This window comes from Hypomesus nipponensis, chromosome 17, assembly GCF_054491055.1.
Source record: "Hypomesus nipponensis isolate SF chromosome 17, ASM5449105v1, whole genome shotgun sequence".
Taxonomy (NCBI): domain Eukaryota; kingdom Metazoa; phylum Chordata; class Actinopteri; order Osmeriformes; family Osmeridae; genus Hypomesus; species Hypomesus nipponensis.
Window position 1 is genome coordinate 14,536,167 of NC_140377.1, and position 27,458 is coordinate 14,563,624.

The 27,458-nt window shown below is 41.7% G+C and overlaps 1 protein-coding gene across 1 annotated transcript in view; it reads left to right on the top strand.

The window, feature by feature from the left end:
* The window catches only part of ankrd40 (ankyrin repeat domain 40), a 58,230-nt gene that overhangs the window by 5,227 nt on the left and 25,545 nt on the right, over positions 1 to 27,458 (top strand). Inside the window, exons 2-4 of the mRNA XM_084678799.1 lie at positions 7,405 to 7,553; positions 7,649 to 8,263; positions 8,403 to 8,584. Of these exons, the coding sequence (XP_084534925.1) occupies positions 7,405 to 7,553; positions 7,649 to 8,263; positions 8,403 to 8,584 (946 nt within the window). The remainder of the gene's footprint in view (positions 1 to 7,404; positions 7,554 to 7,648; positions 8,264 to 8,402; positions 8,585 to 27,458) is intronic.

The following is a 27,458-nucleotide window of genomic DNA, read 5'->3' on the forward strand; positions in this document are numbered from 1 at the left end:
TACCCTCTCTTATTATTATTACACATCTTCTTCTGCCATGGGAGTCTATGGCAGCCCCTAGAACCACATGGTCAGAAGTTGTGAAATATGGCACACTCTTTGGGACCAGTCCCCTCATCAATTTCACCAAGTTTTATGTCTCTTATTCCAACCATCTAGTGCCACCAATGGGTCAAAATTGAAGGTGTGTTTACACATGTTACTTTTGAACCATATGCCCCATTGTCCAAAATGAGGTATCGTTGGATTCCCTGGATCAAGTTGAGTTCCACGCACTCTATGACATCATACCCAGTTCTATAGATTCGCCACTATTTTGAATGTAAAGGAAAAGTGTTTTTTCACTACTCCTACAATTCTTGTCGAATCTTCAAAATTGCTACAGATGATCTTCAGACCAAGCCTCACAACAGTTATCACATGGATTTTTGATTTTCAAAATGTGTTTTTTAGTCGTCAAACAAAGTCGTCAACCAAGCCACCATAAAAGAAGTGAGGTCATATCTCAGCACCTCTTTACTGCATTGACACCAAATTTGGTAAAGGGATTAGTAGGGACCCTGTTCTAAAGAAGTCCAAAATAGGTCATGCCATTTCACCTCTAGGTGGCCTGCAATAAGCAAACATTTTGCACCAATTATCTTCAGATCAAGCCTCACAAACATTTTCACAGGGTTTTTGATTTTCAAAACTGTTTTTCCGGTAAAGCTGATCAAAGTCGGCGATGAAGCCGCCAAAACAGGAAGTGAGATCATATCTGAGGAAATATTTGCTGAATTGACATCAAACTTGGTACAGGTGTTCGGGACCCTGTTCCAAAGAGGTCCACAAAAGGTTGTGTCATCTAACCGGTAGGGGGTGAGCCCGTGTCTGACACATGTTAAATAGTGATATCAACTGAATTGATGTGGCCTCCATTCTGAATGAATGAATAAAACGTTTTTGGTGAATATAAAAAAATCACCTAATTTGACACAGATTATCTTCAGACCACAATCACTGTTACATGTCAAAATAGAACTGAATTACAGTTGTTGAAACTTGGGCCAAATCTAGCTAGGCTACTGACCATTTACAATAAGTTGTTACGTCAATTGTTAATTGGCAGCATATTTCTGCCATTTAGAACATACTTTAAGTAGCCTAACTGTATTGCTTTACGGAAAATAGGACAAAAATATATGCAATATTACATTTGTTATTAGACTATTACATTAACCTACTCCAAAATATAGGGTTACAACTTTATTTCGGCTGAGGGGGGGGGGGGGGGGTTGGGTCGGACAGTCTTGCCCCACTGCAAAAAAAATCCTAGGGGAAACACTGTCCTGTACAGTGATAATTTTGGAAAACATTCAAAATTCCTCTTCTCTTGCACCAAATGTCTAATTGACTTGAAATCTTGTACAGATATGTATCATTGGCGTATTTAAAAATGTTACTTAAGGCAATTGAATCAAGTACAAAATGGCTGAAAGGGGTGTATTTATGTAAATGTCCACATTGCCTTAATATGTTTGTGTCACTAAATTAAATGTATTTTTGAAGGATGGTTCAAACCTAATAGGCTTTAAGGTGACATGCCTCTGAAGTACCATGCAAAGTTTCACCTTGATATGTCAAAATATGACTGAATTACAGCAGTTTGAACTTGGACCAAATCTGACAATGCTCGCCATTGGAGAAACAGCTTTTTTAAAGTTATGCAGTTATTGAACTTCGTATTCCATGCCTGGGAATGGCTCTATTGGCTGAGATGTGCTGGTAAGCAAAGGGTTGTAGGTTCAAAACCAGTCGAGGCATAGTTTTTTATTTTTTATTCTGACAAAACGGTTTTGAGTCTTCCGATAAATCCTCCGGTTGTAAAACATATCAATGCGTTTTTATTTGAGCCAATCTCACCAATTCAATCATCTGTTTAGCGAGACTGTGTAAACCACTTCAAAACAAACCAGTTTCACCACAGTAGCTAGCTACTTGTAGTCTACGCACGGTAGAGATAACGCTAATGGTTATCTCTCATGAAGTACATTGTTTGTTCAGGTGGATCCCTTGTCTGTTTCACAAATTCATTTCAGTAACCTAAGCCAGGACACATCCCCACTGATGCTTGGCATGATTTGAAATTCCCTTCCATGACAAGTTATGGCACTCCAAATAACCTTTAAAAAAAACTTTTAGTAACTTATTCATTACAGCAGCAACCCAGTCATCCCGTTGTCCCATTTTCATAGGAAATGTACAAGCAGTTTCAACTTTGGCTGAATCTAACAACGCTTACCACAGGAGAAACAGCTTACTTTTTAATACAGTTACTGAACATGACACTATTTAACACTGACAATAGCTCAATGGGCTGGGATGGTGACCTGTAAAGTTTAAGGTAGTAGATTGGAATCCAGCCATTATCTTTTGGCCTGTCATAATTTTGATTACTTGTTTAGTCAAACAGGCAGACATCCTTCTGAAATACCATGTGCAATTTCATGCAATTTCACCTTGAAATGTCAACCGTTTTTTAACCTTTGTCCCAAAGCTGACCAAAAACTAATACTTATATCACGCAGTCGGAGCACAGCTAGATAATCAGCGTCAGCACCCTTGGGTACCCAGGATGCAGTGCGGCATGTCAAAAAAACGTGTAAAGACTTGTGGAAAATAGTTTGGTTACAAAAGCTGTGCAAGGGATTTCAGTTGTTGTGTTCGTTCAGTTAGATGTTTGTAATGTTATTGTTGGTTCGTTAATATAATCTTGTTGGTCATCCTGATTGTGTATGTTGTGTAGTTTAATCTGACCAGAGAGTCGGCTGCTAAACCGTCACAGGCTATTCTCACAATGAGCTGAATGTGAGCGCTGCCCTAGCCCATTTGCCCACATTACTTGTGTTAGTTGTGCATGATTGAGAGTCTGGAAAGAGATCAACTCAAGAAAAGTTTCAAAATCCTATGAAAAGTTAATACTCAGCCCTAACTAATTATAAAATCTCAGCAGTTGGTGTGTAGCAGAGAAGCTAGAGAAGTTGACTTGTTACCGTATGCCTATGAGTTCAAATCCCCGTTCAACCTTTTGTTGTTGGCCAAACATGAAGTTGTTTTGCTCTGTTGTTGTCTATGGAAGTTTATTAGACTCTTTGTTCAAATGGCAATGCATTTGTCAAATGGTAATTCAATGTGCAGAGTGACAATGCAATCCGCAATTCAAATGGTAAAGCAGTTGTCAAATGGCAATTCAATGTGCAAATGACAATGCAATCCGCAATTCAGTTTGTATTATTTTGAATAACAATTTGAATGAACGCTTACTGCATTGCATTTCATATTGACACGTTTTTTTTAACTCTTTATTCAAATGGCAATTCAATGTGCAAAGTGGCAATTCAATCCGCAACATATCAGTTAAGCTAACACTCGATTTCCACCTACATTGTCTGCTAAGGCAGTGAGCGTTGCAACAGTTCCTTCTGTCGCCATATTGTTGTTAGCATTACAGTCAGGGTTGCCAGGTCAGTGTGACAAAACCAGCCCAATGGCCAATCAAAACCAGCCCAATGGCCAATTAAACCAGCCAGAACTCAAATTATGCCCCTGTCAAACCATATACACTTTTTTAAAGTCCAACAGCATTGCTATCATTGCCAAATGTATTGTAATATATACAAAGTAACACCAAATGTTTAGTATGCCAGCATTAAAACCAGTTTTCAGGAGGTTTTCTCAGGAGACTGAGAGCATTAGACACGTGTGCACACGCACAGTGCGTGTGTGTATGTGGGCGTGTCCCATGTACGTGCTGATCTGGAGTCAGTCTGGTATAATTTGGGTATAAATAAATTATTTCATTTAAAATATGGATTTTTATTTAAAGACATTTATATAATTTGCATGCAAAATAGGTCTACCCGAACCAGCGGACAAAAAATTCAACCGGCGGCAACACTTCAAAAGTAGCCCAATTCCGCGGGAAAACCACGGACCTGTCAACACTGATTACAGTAGCAACGAAGTTTATCTGTACCCCCCACCCCCCTCCCAATAGACTTCTCTGCCTCTGATTGGCTGGTATTCGTTACCTTCGTTGGATAGGTTAGGTTTGGGTGGAATTGTTGGGTTGTCAGTGTTAGAGGTAGCCACTCAAAAGCAGAGTAGAGTTGGGTCTTACCCTCAATAGGGTTGGGGACCCGCCTTGATGGGGGGACTGACAGACTGCTTTTCCATTTGAATTGTGGATTGCATTGTCACTTTGCGCATTGAATTGCCATTTGACAAATGCATTGCCATTTGACTAAAGAGTCTAATAAACTTCCATAGTTGTCCAGGTCTCAATCTTCTACAGTGTACATGTTTATAATATTTAGCGGAGGAACCCGCATTGCTGCTTGCAGCTATATTTATTGGTGGCCAAGCGGCGAAGCCACTTAAGTGTTTCTACCTTTTCTTTACTATTATTATTATTACACATCTTCTTCTTGTAATTTAAATACGGACCCCTGCAACCAACGCAAGCAAGCACACCCTACAATTTCCCCAGAAATGGTACCCTCTCTAGTTAATCTTCCTCTCCCATTGGAGTCTAAGGCAGCCCGTAGAACCGTATGGTAAAAAGTTGTAAAAATTTGGCACACTCATTAAGCACAGTCCCCTCTTTATATTCACCAAGTTTCATGTCTCCCATTGGAGCACTCTAGCGCCACCAATGGGTCAAAGTTGGACTTGTGTTTACACACGTAACATTTGAACCGTATGACCGATTTGCAAAAATGAGGTACCATTGGATTCCCTGGGTCAAGACGAGTTCAACACACCCTATGACGTCGATTTCCGATAGTATAGATTTTCCGACATTTTTAATTTTAAGAAAAAAAGTTTTTTCGCTTCAACTACTTCAATTTTTGTCAAATCTTCCCCAGAATTGGCACACATCATCATCAGATCAACCCTTACAGAAGTTATCAAAGGATATTTGATTTTCAAAACTGTTTGTCCGGTACTGCCAATCAAAATCGGCAACAAAGCAACCAAACAGGAAGTTGGGTGATATCTCAGCAAATCTTTGAGGTATCAACACCAAACTGGGTGTGATGACTCGAAACCCTCGTCTGAGGATGTCCACACAATTTGGTGTCATGTGATCACTGGGTGTGGCCGGAGGAAGCAAAAATGTGTTTTGGCCAATAACTATGGATTTGTTTGCTGATTCCTTTGTCTCATGATATCTTGGGACGTTCCATGTGTGACTCATAATAATCTGTGATAATAGCCGAATCGATACGGCCGCCATTTTGAATTCATTGAAAAAAGTTTTTTCTCTACTCCTACAACACATATTGTCCAATCTTCACCAAATTTGGCAGAGATTATCTTCAGACCAAGCCTCACAAAGGCCATCACATGATTTTTTTTATTTTCAGAACCGTTTGCCCGGTACAGCCAATCAAAATGTGCCGTTAAGCCAGCAAACAGGAAGTTGCGTCGTATCTCAGCAAATCTTTGATGGATTCACACCAAACATGCTGCATGCACTCGGAACCCTGTTCTGAGGATTTCTAAAGTGTTTTATGGGTCATTTGACTGCTTGGCCAACTCATTCCTGCTTGCAGCTATATTTTTACAGTATGTTTGACAAGGAGATTTTCTAGCTAACTAGCCATATCACTGTCCCAAAATCAATATTAAGATTTTCACGAAACTATCAGCCTTAAACTGTATAGGCTACAGTACGACTGCAGCCTGTGGAGCGAGTTCATAGCAAATGGATGTGACATGACCGCATCAAGGTTGACATTCTCCTAACAATAATTATAATTTGACAGCATGTTTAACAACATGACTAGCCAGCTATCGAGCCATGTCATTGTCCCCAAATAAAATCTACATTTTTAAAAAGAAAATAATCCGCCATGTGTAGAGTTGGCCACAACCTGTCTGAAGTAGATTAACTGGCGAGGTGATTAGAGAATGGGATGTTAGATGAGCGCTTACGTGACACTGACACAGTACATTCAGAAAGGTAACATTTTCAAATAGGTTAAAATAAATATTGAATACACTCATTGTTATAAATCACAAGTTAGCTTCTTGTTAAAGTCTTTCAAAGTTGTAAATGGAGGCTTTGACTCTGTCACTGTTGTTTTGGTTACTTATTTCAGACACTTTGTACAGGCTCATATACTATGTTGCAAGCGGAATAATTTAGATTTATGCTGCAATGACGTAGTAGGTGTCTGTTATCACCCGATAATGGACACCCCTGCAGCCAATCAGAATTGAGTATTCACCCAGACCATGGTATAAGTAAGGGATAATGCCCGAAGAGGTGTCCAATATCACCTGATAATGGACGATGCAGAGGCGTGAACCGTCCGACGCTTCCGCGGCGTCCATTCACCTCGCTAGTCAATCTACTTCAGACAGGCTGAGGCCAACACGACAGTAGCACCAACTCTACACATGGCCGATTATTTTCTTCTTAAAATCTTTATTTTATTTGGGGACAATGACATGGCTCGATAGCTGGCTAGTCTTGTTGTTAAACATACTGTCAAATTATAATCACTGTTTGGAGAAATTGTCAACTTTGATGTGGTCATCTCACATCCATTTTCTATTCAACTCGCTCCACAGCCTGCGGCCATACTGTAGCCAAGTACTAGTATATGGCTGATATTGTTCGTGAAAATCTGGATATTGATTTTGGGACAGCGACATGGCTGGTTAGCTAGCAAATCTTATTGTCAAACATACTGTAAAATTATATTTACTGTTTGTCAACCGTACACAATGTTATTGCCTCTGAATCTTGCTAGCATAACGTTAGCTTTAGGGCTAATAGCTCAGCCGAGGGAAAGTCTGTATTGGTTCTATGAGCTGAGCAGACTATAAAATATCAGTGTTGGCTAACGTTAAAAAACATTATTTATTTTGCAAAACGCCTGAAAACCTAAATTAATGTTTGTAAAAAAATAAAAATAATTGTTGGCAAGTGACCACGGTATAAGCGGGATAATGCCCTTCGAGGTGTCCAGTATCACCTGATAATGGATCGTCCATTATCAGGTGATATTGGACACCTCGTCGGGCATTATCCCTTACATATTATATGGCAGTTTATTAGAAACGTTTTATTCTAGTAAGTGTCTGAAAGGTACAAGCAGATGCATAGGAGAATGACTTTAGATAACAGCTTGCTACGCTTCCCTCAGCCAATTTGATTATTTCATTGTTCATACTGCAAACCATTTGCAGTATGAACAATGTGTCTGAAAGGTACAAGCAGATGCATAGGAGAATGACTTTAGATAACAGCTTGCTATGCTTCCCTCAGCCAATTTGATTATTTCATTGTTCATACTGCAAACCATTTGCCGTTGATTCATTCATAATTTGTGGTTTTATTGCCTTCCACAGGACCTGTTTGCACTGGGCCTGCAAGCGAAACCACAAACATGTGGTGTCATACCTGCTGAACTCTGGTGCTGACAAAGAAATCCTCACAGCTAAGGATGAGTTAGCTGCTCAGCTAACCTCCAAACCAGAAATCAAAAGACTGTTGGGAGGCAAGCTGCAACTTTTTATCCTTTTGTCTTGTGTTCAATGACAATCCTGTTTCTATTTGCTCAGAAAATGTTGATACTTGTTTTGGTTTCCACAGTCGAGGTAGACGAAGTGCCTGAAGTCAAAGAGCTTGAGTTGCCGTTCATCCCAAATTACCTTTCCAACCCTCCGTTTATGTATAGTAAAATGGACAACAAGGCTGAGCTTGTCCTTAACCCACTGTCAAACCAAAATGGTTCAGGCGGAGACCACTCAGAGGACCCACACAGCGACCCAGCTTCCCTCTCTCCCACCCACGAGTCACAGCAGCCTCTGCAACTACAAAGCCTACCAGCCAATCCCCCAGGCCCCAGGGAAGGAGCTTTCGTCCCAGTTTCTGAGCAGAATGGAGTGTCATCCAGCCTGGCAATGCACACTGCTAACGGAGCCCTGCCTATGGACCTCTCAGTGGAGCCCCATCTAGTCAACCATGGAGAGTACCCATACCCGGTGACCCATAATGGGCCTGTGTGTTCATCTGCACTGCCCTCCCCCAGCCCCAGCACCACTAGCAGTGGAAGCCAGCCCCAGGTGGCTAATGCTAGCACCAACCCCTCAATTACCAGACAGCAGTCAGTCCCCCAGCAGCTGAACTGTGGTCAGACTGCTGGGGGGCCCATGCCTGCCTTCCAGCCCTTCTTCTTCACAAGCACGTTCCCGGTCAATGTACAAGGTATGGGATTGGCATGATGTTTGCTAGCTGCATCCAAAATCATAATGTGTGGGAATGCAACTGAGGTTTTTAATGTGTGGGATTTAAAGAAAATAACTGTGTATGTTCCAGGTATTGAACTTTTTTTTTGTCGTCTCAGAGCTGGTTTTGAAAGTGCGTATCCAGAACCCCAATGCACGTGAGAACGACTTCATCGAGGTGGAGCTGGACAGGCAGGAGCTGACATACCGCGCCCTACTCAGGGTGTGCTGCCGGGAGTTGGACATCAGCGCTGAGCATGTGGAGAAGATCCGCAAGCTCCCCAACACCATGCTGAGAAAGGTATGGGATAGTTTTCACACAAGCACACACATGCATAACAATTCCAACATATATTTATGAAACCTTAAAAGAATGTGTGTTCTATCTATTGTCGTGTATGTGTGTCCACAATGCGTCTGGCTTAACAAAACCCTGTCCGTTGCTGTAATCCACCGAGAACTCGTGGCCTTTTTAGGTTTTATTGCTTAAATATATCTAATTCACAGCAGTGTTCCTCCTACAAACACATAAAGTGAGATGCTCTGGGTTACCATGTAGCTGTTCTGAACACAGTCTAAGCATGGCAAACAGTTCTGGTCCCTTTAAGGGGCGATTGATTGCAAAACCGATTTTACCTTGTCATAGTTGAAAAATTACAGTTTGGTGTGTAAAATGGACATACAATGAACCTCAAAATCCATTGAAACCTCATTCCTATAGATTGTGATAGTCCAGCGGCCGACTCTCTGGTCCAATTAAACTACACAACATGCACAATCAGGGTGACCAACAAGATTATATTAACTGACAAACAATAACATTACAAACATCTAACTAAACGAACACAACAACTGAAATCCCTCGCACGGTTGTTGTAACCAAACTATTTACCACAAGTCTTTGCGTTTTCTGACATGCCGCACTGCATGCTGGGTACCCAAGGGTGCTGACACTGATTATCTAGCTGTGCTCCGACTGTGTGATATGAGTATTCGTTTTTGGTCTGCTTTGGGACAAAGGTTAAGAAACGGTTGACATTTCAAGGTGAAATTGCGCATGGTATTTCAGAATGATGTCTGCCTGTACTAAACAAGTAATCAAAATTATGACAGGCCAAAAGACTGCCTGGATTTGAACCTGTGACCTTGCACTTTGCACGGCACCATTTGTGGTCAGTTACTGTATATAAAAAAAAGCAGTTTCTCCTGTAGCACGGATTGTTTTGATTTGGATAAAGTTTAAACAGCTGTACTTCAATGATCTTTTGACATTTTAAGGTGAAATTGTGGATGATATTTCAGAACGAGAGCTGATAAGAGCTGTTTGTCCTGTGGTAAGCGTTGTCAGTTTCAGCCAAGTTGAAACAGCTCTAATTCAATCATATTTTGACATACCAAGGTGAAATTGTTTATGGTACGTCAGAGCGATGTCATCTTGAACCCAATTAGGTTTGAAAAACCATCAGTCAAAATTATATTGGATTTATTGACACAAGGATATTGAGGCAATGTGGACATTTACGTAAATACACCCCTTTCAGCCATTTTGTATTGCATTTCTTATTCCATGTCACTCTATATACAGACAACAAATTAACACATCTGTACAACATTTCAAGACAATTGGACCTTTTTTATAAGAGGAGATTAATTTTGAAGATTTTCCCAAGTTTTCCCTGTACAGAAAAATCCATCATGGCGGACCTCATGGGTCCTTTAGGCTTTTTTGTTCCCCATTAGAAATAAGGGATATACACCAAGTTTCCGAGGAATTGGAGCAATGGGGTGGAAATGCCATCACTTTGAAAATCGCACTTTAGGGCGTGGCCTGCGGCACCCTTTACAGTCAAATGTGTCCCATATTTGGTATGGGGGTACCCACTGAGATGTAGTATCAATGTGCTAAATTTGAAAATGTGTTACCAATAACATGTTAGTTATTGTGGCGCAAGGAGAAGATTAATAATAAATATAGCTGGAAGCAGCGATGCGGGTTCCTCTGCAAAATGGCAAACATTATAAAAATGTACAATGTAGAAGGTCAAGAGTTGGACTACAAGAGAGCAACACGACTTCATGTTTGGCCAACAACAATAGGCTGAATGGGGATTTGAACTCATGAGCATAAGGCTACAAGTCAATCTCTCTATCCTCTCTGCTACACACCAACTGTTGACATTTTATGAATAGAAAGGGCAGAGTATTACCTTTGGTCAGCTTTGGGACAAAGGTTAAGAAACGGTCGACATTTCAATGTGAGATTGCATGAAATTGCACATGGTACTACTTCAGAATGATGTCATTTCGAAGGTTTGAAAAACCATCAGTCAAAATTATATTTGATTTATTGAGACAAAGATATTGAGGCAATTTCGAAATGTACATAAATACACCCCTTTCAGCCATTTTGTATTGAAATTCTTATTCCATTTCACCCTATATAAAGACACATCTGCCCACACACAACTTCCATCCATGCTGTTTCCCTCCCTCCAAAAACATGCCTCCCACAAGTGACGCATTTTACATTTACATTTTACATGTATTCATTTTGCAGACGCTTTTATCCAAAGCGACTTCCAAGAGAGAGCTTTACAAAGTGCATAGGTCACTGATAATAACAACAAGATAGCCCCAAAGCATTGCGGGTAGCCAAAACAAGAAACACACATTGTGAACAACCAAAAAAGTGCCAAAGGGAAGAACCATAAGAGCATGTAGTTGAGCAAGTTACAATTTAAACAACATGAATCTCTAAGTGCAAGTGTACCTGTAGAAAAAGCAGCAGCAGTAAAAAATATAAGTAAGATTAGCTAAAATAGAATATTTTGCAGCGAATACAACAGTTTAAATCAGTTGCTACTAACCAACAAGAGCAACAAGTCTCTAAGCAAGAGTCATTGTGATCCTTGAGGAAACTAGCATTGGGTTCAGCAAACCATTCCTAAGTACCGTTGTACTCCCGGAACAAGTGTGTCTTGAGCCTTCTCTTGAAGGTGGAGAGAGAGTATGTGTCTCTGATGGAGGTGGGGAGTTAATGCCACCACTGGGGGGCCAGGCAGGAGAAGAGCTTGTGTTGGGACCGGGCAGTCTTGAGCGGTGGGACCACCAGGCGGTTGTCTGAAGAAGACCGTAGGTGGCGGGTGGGGGTGTAAGGCTGCAGGAGAGACTTGATGTAGTTGGGTGCAGTCCCATTCACTGCTCGGAAGGTCAATATCTTGAATCTGATGCGGGCCGTGATGGGTAGCCAGTGGAGGGAAATGAGGAGCGGAGTAACGTGGGAGCGTCTGGGTAGATTGTAGACCAGGCGTGCCGCTGCGTTCTGAATCCTCTGAAGAGGGCGGGTTGCGCATGCTGGGAGACCGGCGAGCAGCGAGTTGCAGTAGTCCAACTTGGAGAGGACAAGTGCTTGGACAAGCAGCTGGGTGGAGCGCTCAAACAAGTATCTCCTGATCTTCCGGATGTTGTAGAGGGTGAATCTACACGACCGGGAGACCGCAGCAATGTGGGCCGTGAGGGAGAGCTCATCATCCATGGTAACCCCAAGGTTCCTGGCAGAGGATGAAGGGGTCACCGTCGCAGATCCCAGGGTGATTGAGAGGTCGTGGGAGATGGAGGGTTTGGCTGGGATGATGAGAAGTTCTGTTTTGGCGAGGTTCAGCTAGAGGTGGTGCTCGGTCATCCAGTCGGAGATGTCTACGAGGCAGACCTCAATCATAGCTGAGATCCCCGGGTCGGTCAGGGGGAACGACAGGTACAGCTGTCGTCAGTGTAGCAATGGTAGGAGAAACCATGGGAGGTGGTTGGGGTCAAGCAGGTTGTTCAGAGAAAGTTAGACAGTTGGTTAGATACAGCACGTTCAGTTGTTTTTGAAAAGAAAGGTAACCGTGATACCGGTCTGTAGTTCTGGAGGACGGCAGGGTTAAGGGAGGGTTTTTTGAGTAGAGGGGTAACTCTGGCCTGTTTGAAGGCAGAGGGGAAGGTGCCAGAGGTAAGAGAGGAGTTTAGGACATGGAAAAGAAAAGTTATGATGGAGGGGGTTTGAAGCTGAGTTAATTTTGTTCAGAAAGTAGAGGGTTTTAGCACCAGTTATGTGAGAAGAGAAGGATTTAAGGAGGGAGTGATACTTATCAAGGTCCGGACTGTCTTTGGACTTGCGCCATTTCCTCTCAGCTGCTCGAAGGGTGGACCGTTCTTCAAAAATAACATCCGTAAGCCATGGGCAGGAGGGAGAAGATCGTGCAGGCCTGGTTGACAGGGGACAGAGAGAGTCAAGTGATGCAGTTAAAGTGGTTAACAGGGTGTTGGTGGCAGTGTTAGTGGGGTGGGACGAGATCTTGCCTGCGTTCCTTGGAGGTGGATGTTGAAGTCCCCAAGGACTATCAGGGGGGTTCCATCATCCGGGAGGACCTGAGGAGCATGTCCAGCTCCTCCACAAAGTCGGCTAGCGGTCCTGGTGGGCGATAAAGAACAAGCGGGGTGAGTGAGGAGTGGTTGACGGAGAGAGCAGCTGGAGTTGCAGTGTTCTCTGGGCGGATCCACGTCTCTGTCAGTGCGAGGGCATGAAGAGAAGCATGGGATGCAAACGCCGGGATGAAGTCTGCCTAGTTCACAGTAGACTGGCAGTTCCAGAGCCCTAAAGAAAGAGAGAGGGCAGGTGGAGAAGATCTGGATGGGTAGTGAAGTTTAGAAATTGACCGTATATACTTTGTGAAATATCTACGTGTACGGGTAGTGTAATGAACAGGAATGCTAAGGAAACACATGCTAGCTATGAATAAGTTCTAGGTAGAATGTAATATGAATAGGGTGATACTTATCAGAAGAGGTGATCCGCCTCGTCGGCCTTCCTTGGTGGACTCCCTTGTCTTTGTTCAACTGAGTCTTCGTGCGCCGAGGCTGCCAGGCGAGGCTGCTTCTGTAGTGCTAGCCGCCTTAAATATGCTAATGCACAGATACAACGCCCCCAATTACTGTCAAACAAAAGAATACCCTGAGTACCCTGAAACCGAAAATGACTCACTGGCTCGCTACTCTTTGACCAGTTTAAACTGGTTATCTAACTGCTGACCCTTCAGCTCTACCCAAGAGACAAAGTTTTAGCTCAACTCAATATTATACTACAGCCTTGATCACTCGCAGTCAATGCGGCGGTCTTGATATTCACTTCAGCAGGACGCTATACGCTCTAGAAAGAGCGTATAGCGTCTGAAAAACAGCAGATATTGTAACTCTCCTTGAGATAATCTCTTGAGATGATCTCAGTCAATGCACAATTAACATTAGTCATGTGGGCGATTGGGCTAGGGCAGAGCTCAGGTTCAGCTCCTTGCGAGAATAGCCTATGGCAGCACAGCAGCCAACTCTCTGGTCCCATTAAAATACACAACTGAAGAAACACAACAACTGAAATCCCTCGCACGGTTGTTGTAACCGCACTATTTTCCACAAGTCTTTGCCTATTTGACATACCACACTGCATGCTGGGTACCCAAGGGCCGCTGACGCTGATTAGCTAGCTGTGCTCCGATTGTGTGATTTGAGTATTAGGTTTGGTCAGCTTTGGGACAAAGGTTAAGAAATGGTTGACATTTCAAGGTGAAATTGTGCATGGTATATCAGAAGGATGTCATCCTGTTTAACTAAACAGATAATCAAACTTATGACAGGCCAAAAGACTACAGTTGGATTTGAACCTATGACATTGCTCCTTACAGTGCACTGTCTTAGCCTACTGAGCTATTCTCAGTGTTGTGACCAATGTGGTCAGTTACTGGATAGAAAAGTAAGCTATTTGTTCTGTGGCAAGCATTATACGATTTGGCTGAAGTTTAAACAGCTGTAATTCAGTGATCTTTTCAGATATCAAGGCAGGGGCATGCAGGGCAGACCATCTGGATGAAGCTGTCTTGGGGGCAGGGCTGAAGAGAAGCTGTCCAGCTAAAGAGAGATAGTCCAGCAAGGGGTCTGTGTTGCTCTTAGCATCCTCTGTTGCCTCCTCTGTTACACTCAGCATCCTCTGTTGTTGCTCTCAGCATGCTCTGTTGCACTCTGTTGAGCAGGCCTCTGCATTACCCTCTAGACCTGTAAAAGTTAAGAAAGGGTCCATGTTAGTAGTGAAAAATTAAGCTTTTTCATCTACACTTGATATAAACTACAGTTTTGGCTGTGAAATGCAGTAGCACTAGTTCAAACTTGAATCCAAATGTGTTGAACTGATGGACACCCATGCAAAGTCAATCATAACACGGTTTCGATTCCAGGCTCTGACTAGAGTTTTTAGCTCTAAACTGGTCAATATACACATCTGACCAAAGACCCGCTCAATCTCAGTGATTCTGTCTATCAAAGATTTGATAAATTTGATAAATCCTATATACCGGCTATCTTCAGCAAGCTCTTGTCTACAAAAAGCAGTCCTCCTTAACGTTTTTGGAGTATAATTGAGTGAAATACAAAATTGTTTACACAGCCAGTGAGCGAGCCGAGTCTGACTCATAGGTTAACGTCTAAACGATGTACCCCTGAGACGCAGTGTCACTACACTTGCAAGTTTTGCACTTATCACAAAAAAAACATCTGGCTTAAAGCACAATTTCCACATCTCTTGAAGGCTGCCCTGTCTGTCTTTTTAGGTGTAGACCGAACTGTAAAATGGTGAATTTATGAACGCGACCAAAGCATGGCTGCCGCCTAAGGAGAGGCAGTTAGAACCAAACTGTACTACAGCTAGTGGTTTGTGCCAGTGGAGCGAGTGGTACGTGACAGTGGCTAGTGGTACATGACAGTGGCTAGTGGTACATGCCAGTGGAGCGAGTGGTACGTGAAAATGGCTAGTGGTACGTGCCTGTGCCTTTGCTGGTACATGACAGTAGCTAGTGGTACGTAGGGCTGTCACGATAACTACTTTTTCTTGTTTATTTCACCAACAGACAGTTATGTATTTTTAGGTGAGATGTTGGGTCAGTTGCCTCTTTTCGTTTCCACTTGTTTTAAACAAAGTTGACATACCGGCTCGTTCACGTTAATTGGCTCTCATCTCATTCGGCTTAAAGACAAAATGTTCCCACACCAGAGCTGAAGATTGCGGCTTTGAAACCAAGTCAATTTTTACTTGTTCTTCCTAACGAGCTGTAGATGTCATGAAACGGAACACTTTATCACACAGTGAGCCTTCTCTTCACCTGTCGGTGTCCGCTCTGTGTGTGTGTGGAGACGCTAGTCCCGCCCATATGCTTTCGACACAGAAAGCAGACAAGATGACTTAGGCAGTGGGATCGACTAAAATGTTGGTGACATTCGTTCTTATGTAAAAATAGCAGTTACAATATCTTGCAGCAGCAAAAATTATTACACTCATTTCCATATACCGTGCGATAAGTCAATATATTGACTATCACGACAGGCCTAGTGGTACGTGACAGCACCTCCTCTGGTACATGACAGTTACTGTTCTGTTGATTGTGGTACGCAAGTGTCTCGTGGCAGTTGCATTGGGTGTCTGGCAGCTTTAGTTTACTGTCATGTAACTGCTCCGCAGCCATTTTAGAATAGGAGAATAGGCTATAAACTTTTATTTTTTAAATGTGTGGCGGCCTGTGGAAAGTCGTGGATGTTGCGGCCGCTCATTGGTGGCTATAAGCCATAAAAGATTGAAAATAGTTTCCTGTCAAAATTGAGGTTTTTGATGTTTTGTATAGTTAACACCCTAAACTTCATTGTAATGTACTAAAAGTATATGATTACTTATGAAAAACTGTTAATTTCAACGTTTTTTGGACATCCAGCAAGATTTTCAAGCCATGTCAAATCAAATGCTCAGTTTGCCTGCTCTTTTGAGTGCTGCAGCAGATCAACTGATCAATGACATAACTTGCTGAGGGTATTAATGTAGCCATACTTAAACTGACATTTACATTCACACGTCATTACAAACAAAAGGATTTTCTCCCATATCACTTTTTGACAGGTCAATTTTAAAATTATGTAACTTCAGTTGTGATAAAGTTATCCGAGTGATTTAAACAAATTTGTATCTAGGAGAGTTTGTAGTTTCCAGTATGTATAATACCCAGAAAGTACATTTGCAATCATAGGGTGTCATTTATTGACATGGTTCTTCTTATGAAAATAATGAACTATTATTGGTGGCGAAGCGATTCTAAGTGATTCTACCTTTTCTTATTAGGGGCCAAGCAGCGAAGCTGCGAGGCACCTATTGTTATTGTTAGTATTATTAGGATTCCTCCGTAAGGAGGAAACCTATTGTTATTGGTGGTTTTATTATTAGGATTCCTCCGTAAGGAGGAAACCTATTGTTATTGGTGGTTTTATTATTTGTAATTCTTGTACCATGGGAGTCAATGGCAGCCCCTAGACCCCATCGACAACTTTTTGTGAAATTTGGCACACTCATTAAGGACAGTTTCTTCTATACCTACACCAAGTTTCATGTCTCCCATTAGACCACTCTAGCGCCACCAATGGGTCAAAGTTGGACTTGTGTTTACACACGCAACTTTTGAACCGTATGACTAATTTTCAAAAATGAGGTACCATTGGATTCCCTGGATCAAGCCGAGTTCAACGCACACCATGGCGTTAATTTCCGGTTATATAGATTTCCCGCCATTTCCGGTTTTATCAAAAACCTTTGAAAGCCTACTCCTCCTACAATTTTTGTCATATATTCTTCAAAATCACCAGAGATGATCTTCAAACCAAGCCTCACAAAAGTTATCAAAGGAATTTTGATCCTCATAACCGTCTGTCCGGTACAGCCAATCAAATTCATCAGAAAAGCCGCCAAACAGGATGTGAAGTCATGTCTCAGCAAATCTTTGAGATATCAACACTAAACTTGGTAGATCGGAGGAAGACACTACAACATATTACCATGTGCAAAGGCAAATTCATATCTCTAAAAATGATTGATATAAATCAAATTGAACTTATCGCTAACGCTAAAATAATGCTTTGCACATCAGCCAGTCAAAAACTGATACTCTGATTCAATCACATGTTCATATGAAGACTCTTGAGAATGTTCATAACACAAATCTGTGAAAAAGTTGACTGTAAGATGAAAGGTCGATTTTTGGTGAATATTTGAAACATGCTTGCTTGGCTAATTTCTAGGCAAATTTCCAATGAATGTCTCCCCTGCTCCTCCCCGCGCGTGCTCCAAAATCTCACACACACTCAGCCTTCCCTTGACACACGCGCGGCCAAGACGCACACGCAACATTTCAGGAGAGTGTGGGCTGACCAAGCCCCCACTCATTCCTTGGTCTTTAGCAAAGGCCCATGTGGCTCTTGATGGTATTGCATTTCCGATTTTGTATGCAATGGTAAAAAGGTCTCAAATCCTGAAACATTGATAGTATAGACCAAGAGTAAATACCACACCTCAAATGGCCCACCATTACCCATAGGTGGCGCTATAGGCCACGCCCAAAAGCACAAAGATACAAGGCTTTCTGGAATGGATAGGTTCACCAAGCCCCCTCCCTTCACGTATTGGCTTGAAAAAAGGCCCATGTGGATCTTGATGGTATTGCATTTCCGATTTTGTATGCAATGGTAAAAAGGTCTCAAAATCCTGAAACATAGATAGTATAGGCAAAGAAACAGTTTAACAAAAAGCCCATGTGGATCTTGTTGGTATTGCTTTTCCGATTTTGTATACAATGGTAAAAAGTTATAAAAATCCTGAAACATTGATAGTATAGACCAAGAGTAACTACCACACCACAAATGGCCCACTATTACCCATAGGTCTTCCCTTGACACACGCGCGGGCTTGGCAAGACGCACACGCAACATTTCAGGAGAGTGTGGGCTTACCAAGCCCCCACTCATTCCTTGGTCTTTTGCAAAGGCCTTGTGGATCTTGATGGTATTGCATTTCAGATTTTGTTTGCCATGGTAAAAAGTTCTCCAAATCCTGAAACATTGATAGTAAAGGCCAACAGTAACAACAACACTTTAACAAAAGCCCATGTGGATATTGTTGGTATATTTTTCCGATTTTGTATGCAATGGTAAAAAGTTAAAAACATCCTGAAACATTGATAGTATAGGCCAAGAGTAACTACCACACCACAAATGGCCCACCATTACCAATAGGTGTCGCTACAGGCCACGCCTTAAAGCACAAAGCACTTCACTTCTTGTGAAGATTAAAGCACTTCACTTCTTGGCTTGAAATAAAGGCCCTTGTGGATCTTGATGTTATTGCATTTCAGATTTGGTATCCCATTGGAAATTCTGCAGCATTGATTTTTCTATACAGTTACAATTTGTCAAGAATATACATTTTTCAATGGTTCGCAATGCTTTACATGTAAGCCAGTCAAACAAGTTCATATGAAGACTCTTGAGAATGTTTAGTACACAAATCTGAGAAAAAGTTGACTCTAAGATGAAAGGTCGATTTTTGGTGAATCTTTGAAACATGCATGCTTGGCTAATTTCTAGGGAAATTTACAATGAAATGTGTCCCCTGCTCCTCCCCGCGCATGCTCCAAATTCTCACACACTCATTCTTCCCTTGACACGCGCGGGCTTGGCAAGACATACACGCAACATATCAGGACTGTGTGGGCTGACCAAGCCCCAACTCATTCCTTGAATATCAGCATAGGCCCTTGAGGACCTTGGTGTCATTGCATTTCCTACTTTGTATGCAATAGTAAAAAGGTCTCCAAATCCTGACACATTGACAGTACAGGCCAAGAGTAACTACCACACTTTACCCAAAGCCCATGTGGATCCTGTTGGTATTGCATTTTCGATTTTATATGCAGTGGTAAAAAGTTTTTAAAATCCTGAAACATTAATAGTATAGGCCACGAGTAACTACCACACCACAAATGGCCCACCATTACCCATAGGTGGCGCTACAGGCCACGCCTTAATGCATAAAGATACAAGGCTTTCTGGAATGGATAAGCTCACCAAGCCCCCTTCCTTCACTTACTGGCTTGAAATAAAGGCCCTTGTGGATCTTGATGGTATTGCATTTCAGATTTGGTATGCCATTGGTAATTCTGCAGCATACATTCTTCTATACAGTTACAATTTGTCAAGAATAAACATTGTTCAATGGTTTGCAGTGTTTGGAGGAATCCGCCATTACTGCTTGCAGTTATATTTAGGATTCCTCCGTAAGGAGGAAACCTATTGTTATTGGTGGTTTTATTATTAGGATTCCTCCGTAAGGAGGAAACCTATTGTTATTGGTGGTTTTATTATTTGTAATTCTTGTACCATGGGAGTCAATGGCAGCCCCTAGACCCCATCGACAACTTTTTGTGAAATTTGGCACACTCATTAAGGACAGTTTCTTCTATACCTACACCAAGTTTCATGTCTCCCATTAGACCACTCTAGCGCCACCAATGGGACTTGTGTTTACACACGCAACTTTTGAACCGTATGACTCATTTTCAAAAATGAGGTACCATTGGATTCCCTGGATCAAGCCGAGTTCAACGCACACCATGGCGTTAATTTCCGGTTATATAGATTTCCCGCCATTTCCGGTTTTATCAAAAACCTTTGAAAGCCTACTCCTCCTACAATTTTTGTCATATCTTCTTCAAAATCACCAGAGATGATCTTCAGACCAAGCCTCACAAAAGTTATCAAAGGAATTTTGATCCTCATAACCGTCTGTCCGGTACAGCCAATCAAATTCATCAGAAAAGCCGCAAAACAGGATGTGAAGTCATGTCTCAGCAAATCTTTGAGATATCAACACTAAACTTGGTAGATCGGAGGAAGACACTACAACATGTTACCATGTGCAAAGGCAAATTCATATCTCAAAAAATGATTGATATAAAGCAAATTGAACTTATCGCTAACGCTAAAATTATGCTTTACACATCAGCCATTCAAAAACTGATACTCTGATTCAATCACAAGTTCATATGAAAACTCTTGAGAATGTTCATAACACAAATCTGTGAAAAAGTTGACTGTAAGATGAAAGGTCGATTTTTGGTGAATATTTGAAACATGCTTGCTTGGCTAATTTCTAGGCAAATTTCCAATGAATGTCTCCCTTGCTCCTCCCCGCGCGTGCTCCAAAATCTCACACACACTCAGCCTTCCCTTGACACACGCGCGGCCAAGACGCACACGCAACATTTCTGGAGAGTGTGGGCTGACCAAGCCCCCACTCATTCCTTGGTCTTTAGCAAAGGCCCATGTGGCTCTTGATGGTATTGCATTTCCGATTTTGTATGCAATGGTAAAAAGGTCTCAAATCCTGAAACATTGATAGTGTAGGCCGAGAAACACTTTAACAAAAGCCCATGTGGATCTTGTTGGTATTGCATTTCCGATTTTGTATGCAATGGTAAAAAGTTATAAAAATCCTGAAACATTGATAGTATAGACCAAGAGTAACTACCACACCACAAATGGCCCACCATTACCCATAGGTGGCGCTACAGGCCACGCCAAAAAGCACAAATATACAAGGCTTTCTGGAATGGATAGGCTCACCAAGCCCCCTCCCTTCACTTATTGGCTTGAAAAAAAGGCCCATGTGGCTCTTGATGGTATTGCATTTCCGATTTTGTATGCAATGGTAAAAAGGTCTCAAAATCCTGAAACATAGATAGTATAGGCAAAGAAACACTTTAACAAAAAGCCCATGTGGATCTTGTTGGTATTGCTTTTCCGATTTTGTATACAATGGTAAAAAGTTATAAAAATCCTGAAACATTGATAGTATAGACCAAGAGTAACTACCACACCACAAATGGCCCACTATTACCCATAGGTCTTCCCTTGACACACGCGCTGGCTTGGCAAGACGCACACGCAACATTTCAGGAGAGTGTTCCTTGGTCTTTTGCAAAGGCCATGTGGATCTTGATGGTATTGCATTTCAGATTTTGTTTGCCATGGTAAAAAGTTATCCAAATCCTGAAACATTGATAGTAAAGGCCAAGAGTAACAACAACACTTTAACAAAAGCCCATGTGGATCTTGTTGGTATTGCATTTCCGATTTTGTATGCAATGGTAAAAAGTTAAAAACATCCTGAAACATTGATAGTATAGGCCAAGAGTAACTACCACACCACAAATGGCCCACCATTACCAATAGGTGTCGCTACAGGCCACGCCCTAAAGCACAAAGCACTTCACTTCTTGTGAAGATTAAAGCGCTTCACTTCTTGGCTTGAAATAAAGGCCCTTGTGGATGTTGATGTTATTGCATTTCAGATTTGGTATCCCATTGGAAATTCTGCAGCATTGATTTTTCTATACAGTTACAATTTGTCAAGAATATACATTTTTCAATGGTTCGCAATGCTTTACACGTAAGCCAGTCAAACAAGTTCATATGAAGACTCTTGAGAATGTTTAGTACACAAATCTGAGAAAAAGTTGACTCTAAGATGAAAGGTCGATTTTTGGTGAATCTTTGAAACATGCATGCTTGGCTAATTTCTAGGGAAATTTACAATGAAATGTGTCCCCTGCTCCTCCCCGCGCATGCTCCAAATTCTCAGACACTCATTCTTCCCTTGACACGCGCGGGCTTGGCAAGACACACACGCAACATATCAGGACTGTGTGGGCTGACCAAGCCCCCACTCATTCCTTGAATATCAGCATAGGCCCTTGAGGACCTTGGTGTCATTGCATTTCCTACTTTGTATGCAATAGTAAAAAGGTCTCCAAATCCTGACACATTGACAGTACAGGCCAAGAGTAACTACCACACTTTACCCAAAGCCCATGTGGATCCTGTTGGTATTGCATTTCCGATTTTATATGCAATGGTAAAAAGTTTTTAAAATCCTGAAACATTAATAGTATAGGCCAAGAGTAACTACCACACCACAAATGGTCCACCATTACCCATAGGTGGCGCTACAGGCCACGCCTTAATGCATAAAGATACAAGGCTTTCTGGAATGGATAAGCTCACCAAGCCCCCTTCCTTCACTTACTGGCTTGAAATAAAGGCCCTTGTGGATCTTGATGGTATTGCATTTCAGATTTGGTATGCCATTGGTAATTCTGCAGCATACATTTTTCTATACAGTTACAATTTGTCAAAAATAAACATTTTTCAATGGTTCGCAGTGTTTGGAGGAATCCGCCATTACTGCTTGCAGTTATATTTTGTAATTCTTGTACCATGGGAGTCAATGGCAGCCCCTAGACCCCATCGACAACTTTTTGTGAAATTTGGCACACTCATTAAGGACAGTTTCTTCTATACCTACACCAAGTTTCATGTCTCCCATTAGACCACTCTAGCGCCACCAATGGGTCAAAGTTGGACTTGTGTTTACACACGCAACTTTTGAACCGTATGACTCATTTTCAAAAATGAGGTACCATTGGATTCCCTGGATCAAGCCGAGTTCAACGCACACCATGGCGTTAATTTCCGGTTATATAGATTTCCCGCCATTTCCGGTTTTATCAAAAACCTTTGAAAGCCTACTCCTCCTACAATTTTTGTCATATCTTCTTCAAAATCACCAGAGATGATCTTCAAACCAAGCCTCACAAAAGTTATCAAAGGAATTTTGATCCTCATAACCGTATGTCCGGTACAGCCAATCAAATTCATCAGAAAAGCCGCCAAACAGGATGTGAAGTCATGTCTCAGCAAATCTTTGAGATATCAACACTAAACTTGGTAGATCGGAGGAAGACACTACAACATATTACCATGTGCAAAGGCAAATTCATATCTCTAAAAATGATTGATATAAATCAAATTGAACTTATCGCTAACGCTAAAATAATGCTTTGCACATCAGCCAGTCAAAAACTGATACTCTGATTCAATCACAAGTTCATATGAAGACTCTTGAGAATGTTCATAACACAAATCTGTGAAAAAGTTGACTGTAAGATGAAAGGTCGATTTTTGGTGAATATTTGAAACATGCTTGCTTGGCTAATTTCTAGGCAAATTTCCAATGAATGTCTCCCCTGCTCCTCCCCGCGCGTGCTCCAAAATCTCACACACACTCAGCCTTCCCTTGACACATGCACGGCCAAGACGCACACGCAACATTTCAGGAGAGTGTGGGCTGACCAAGCCCCCACTCATTCCTTGGTCTTTAGCAAAGGCCCATGTGGCTCTTGATGGTATTGCATTTCCGATTTTGTATGCAATGGTAAAAAGGTCTCAAATCCTGAAACATTGATAGTATAGACCAAGAGTAAATACCACACCTCAAATGGCCCACCATTACCCATAGGTGGCGCTATAGGCCACGCCCAAAAGCACAAAGATACAAGGCTTTCTGGAATGGATAGGTTCACCAAGCCCCCTCCCTTCACGTATTGGCTTGAAAAAAGGCCCATGTGGGTCTTGATGGTATTGCATTTCCGATTTTGTATGCAATGGTAAAAAGGTCTCAAAATCCTGAAACATAGATAATATAGGCAAAGAAACAGTTTAACAAAAAGCCCATGTGGATCTTGTTGGTATTGCTTTTCCGATTTTGTATACAATGGTAAAAAGTTATAAAAATCCTGAAACATTGATAGTATAGACCAAGAGTAACTACCACACCACAAATGGCCCACTATTACCCATAGGTCTTCCCTTGACACACGCGCGGGCTTGGCAAGACGCACACGCAACATTTCAGGAGAGTGTGGGCTTACCAAGCCCCCACTCATTCCTTGGTCTTTTGCAAAGGCCTTGTGGATCTTGATGGTATTGCATTTCAGATTTTGTTTGCCATGGTAAAAAGTTCTCCAAATCCTGAAACATTGATAGTAAAGGCCAACAGTAACAACAACACTTTAACAAAAGCCCATGTGGATCTTGTTGGTATATTTTTCCGATTTTGTATGCAATGGTAAAAAGTTAAAAACATCCTGAAACATTGATAGTATAGGCCAAGAGTAACTACCACACCACAAATGGCCCACCATTACCAATAGGTGTCGCTACAGGCCACGCCTTAAAGCACAAAGCACTTCACTTCTTGTGAAGATTAAAGCACTTCACTTCTTGGCTTGAAATAAAGGCCCTTGTGGATCTTGATGTTATTGCATTTCAGATTTGGTATCCCATTGGAAATTCTGCAGCATTGATTTTTCTATACAGTTACAATTTGTCAAGAATATACATTTTTCAATGGTTCGCAATGCTTTACATGTAAGCCAGTCAAACAAGTTCATATGAAGACTCTTGAGAATGTTCATAACACAAATCTGTGAAAAAGTTGACTCTAAGATGAAAGGTCGATTTTTGGTGAATCTTTGAAACATGCATGCTTGGCTAATTTCTAGGGAAATTTACAATGAAATGTGTCCCCTGCTCCTCCCCGCGCATGCTCCAAATTCTCACACACTCATTCTTCCCTTGACACGCGCGGGCTTGGCAAGACATACACGCAACATATCAGGACTGTGTGGGCTGACCAAGCCCCAACTCATTCCTTGAATATCAGCATAGGCCCTTGAGGACCTTGGTGTCATTGCATTTCCTACTTTGTATGCAATAGTAAAAAGGTCTCCAAATCCTGACACATTGACAGTACAGGCCAAGAGTAACTACCACACTTTACCCAAAGCCCATGTGGATCCTGTTGGTATTGCATTTCCGATTTTATATGCAATGGTAAAAAGTTTTTAAAATCCTGAAACATTAATAGTATAGGCCAAGAGTAACTACCACACCACAAATGGCCCACCATTACCCATAGGTGGCGCTACAGGCCACGCCTTAATGCATAAAGATACAAGGCTTTCTGGAATGGATAAGCTCACCAAGCCCCCTTCCTTCACTTACTGGCATCAAAATGTGCCGTTAAGCCAGCAAACAGGAATTTGGGTTGTATCTCAGCAAATCTTTGATGGATTCACACCAAACTTGCTGCGTGTACTTGTTACCCTCTTCTGAGGATGTCTAAAATGTTTTCTGGGTTATTTGACTGCTTGGCCACCTCATTGCTGCTTGCAGCTATATTTGGAATTGGTCAGATTTGGTATCCCCTTGGTAAGTCTGCAGCATTGATTTTTCTATACAGTTACAATTTGTCAAGAATAAAAAAAATTCAATGGTTCACGATGTTTGGAGGAATCCGCCATTACTGCTTGCAGTTATATTTATTCTTAAGACTGGGTGTCTATGGCAGCCCCCATAAGCGCATGGTCGAAAGTTTTGAAATTTGGCACACTCATTGGGGACAGTCCCCTGGTCCAATTCACAAAGTTTCATGTCCCATACTTGGGAAATCTAGCGCCACCAACGGGTCAAAGTTGGACTTATGTTTACACACGCAACTTTTGAACCGTATGACCCATTTGAAAATGAGATACCGTTGGATTCCGTGGATCAAGCCGAGTTCAATGCACACCATGGCGTCAATTTCCGGTTATATAGAGTGTCCGCTATTTCCGGTTTTATCAAAAACCTTTGAAAGCCTACTCCTCCTACAATTTTTGTCAAATCTTCTTAAAAATTACCAGAGATGATCTTCATACTAAGCCGCACAAAAGTTATGGTAGAGCATTTTGATCCCCACAACCGTTTGTCCGTGACAGCCAATCAAAGTCATCAGGAAAGCCAACAAACAGGAAATTAAGTAATATCTCAGCAGTTCTTTGAGACAGTGACACCAAATTTGGTATGCCTACTCGGAACCTTATTCTGAGGATGTCCTCCAAATATTGTGATGTAAATAAAAGGGGGCGTGGCCGGAAGCATAAACGTGTTTTGGCTAATAACTATTTAAGTGTTTACCTTAATAAAGTAATTTCTTTGTCTGTTGATGTCTTATGAGTTATCAAGCTTGACCATCGATAATATTTCATAACAACCGAATTGACACGGCCGCCATTTTGGATTTAATGGAAAAGTGTAAAAACCTTTTACACGCCCCAAATTTTGTCCGATGTTTACAAAATTTGGCACAGATGATCTTCAGACCAAGCTTCAAAAAGGTGTCAGATGGATTTTCCATTTTCAAAACCGTTTGTTCGGTAGAGCCGATCAAAGGCGGCAGCGAAGCCGCAAAAGACACGTGAGACCGTAACTCAGCAACCATTTGTGCGATTGTCACCAAACTTGGGTTCCATCGTTCCCACGAGGGGCAGAGGAGGCCTGTGGTGTTATACCGGTAAAAAAACAGTTTGAACACTCAGTACCTTGGAACGCAAACAGATATTTCAACCAAACTTGGTGTGTTGCAATGAGTGCAACAGGTTATTGTGACTTAATTGTTGCGCAAGTGCTATGGAGGCCATGTCCTGCTCTGGACTGCTTGGCCCCTCCATTGCTGCTTGCAGCTATATTTGGTGGCCAAGCCGCGAAGCGGCCAAGCCACATAAGTGATTCTACCTTTTCTTATTAGGATTCCTCCGTAAGGAGGAAACCTATTGTTATTGGTGGTTTTATTATTTGTAATTCTTGTACCATGGGAGTCAATGGCAGCCCCTAGACCCCATCGACAACTTTTTGTGAAATTTGGCACACTCATTAAGGACAGTTTCTTCTATACCTACACCAAGTTTCATGTCTCCCATTAGACCACTCTAGCGCCACCAATGGGTCAAAGTTGGACTTGTGTTTACACACGCAACTTTTGAACCGTATGACTCATTTTCAAAAATGAGGTACCATTGGATTCCCTGGATCAAGCCGAGTTCAACGCACACCATGGCGTTAATTTCCGGTTATATAGATTTCCCGCCATTTCCGGTTTTATCAAAAACCTTTGAAAGCCTACTCCTCCTACAATTTTTGTCATATCTTCTTCAAAATCACCAGAGATGATCTTCAGACCAAGCCTCACAAAAGTTATCAAAGGAATTTTGATCCTCATAACCGTCTGTCCGGTACAGCCAATCAAATTCATCAGAAAAGCCGCCAAACAGGATGTGAAGTCATGTCTCAGCAAATCTTTGAGATATCAACACTAAACTTGGTAGATCGGAGGAAGACACTACAACATGTTACCATGTGCAAAGGCAAATTCATATCTCAAAAAATGATTGATATAAAGCAAATTGAACTTATCGCTAACGCTAAAATTATGCTTTACACATCAGCCATTCAAAAACTGATACTCTGATTCAATCACAAGTTCATATGAAAACTCTTGAGAATGTTCATAACACAAATCTGTGAAAAAGTTGACTGTAAGATGAAAGGTCGATTTTTGGTGA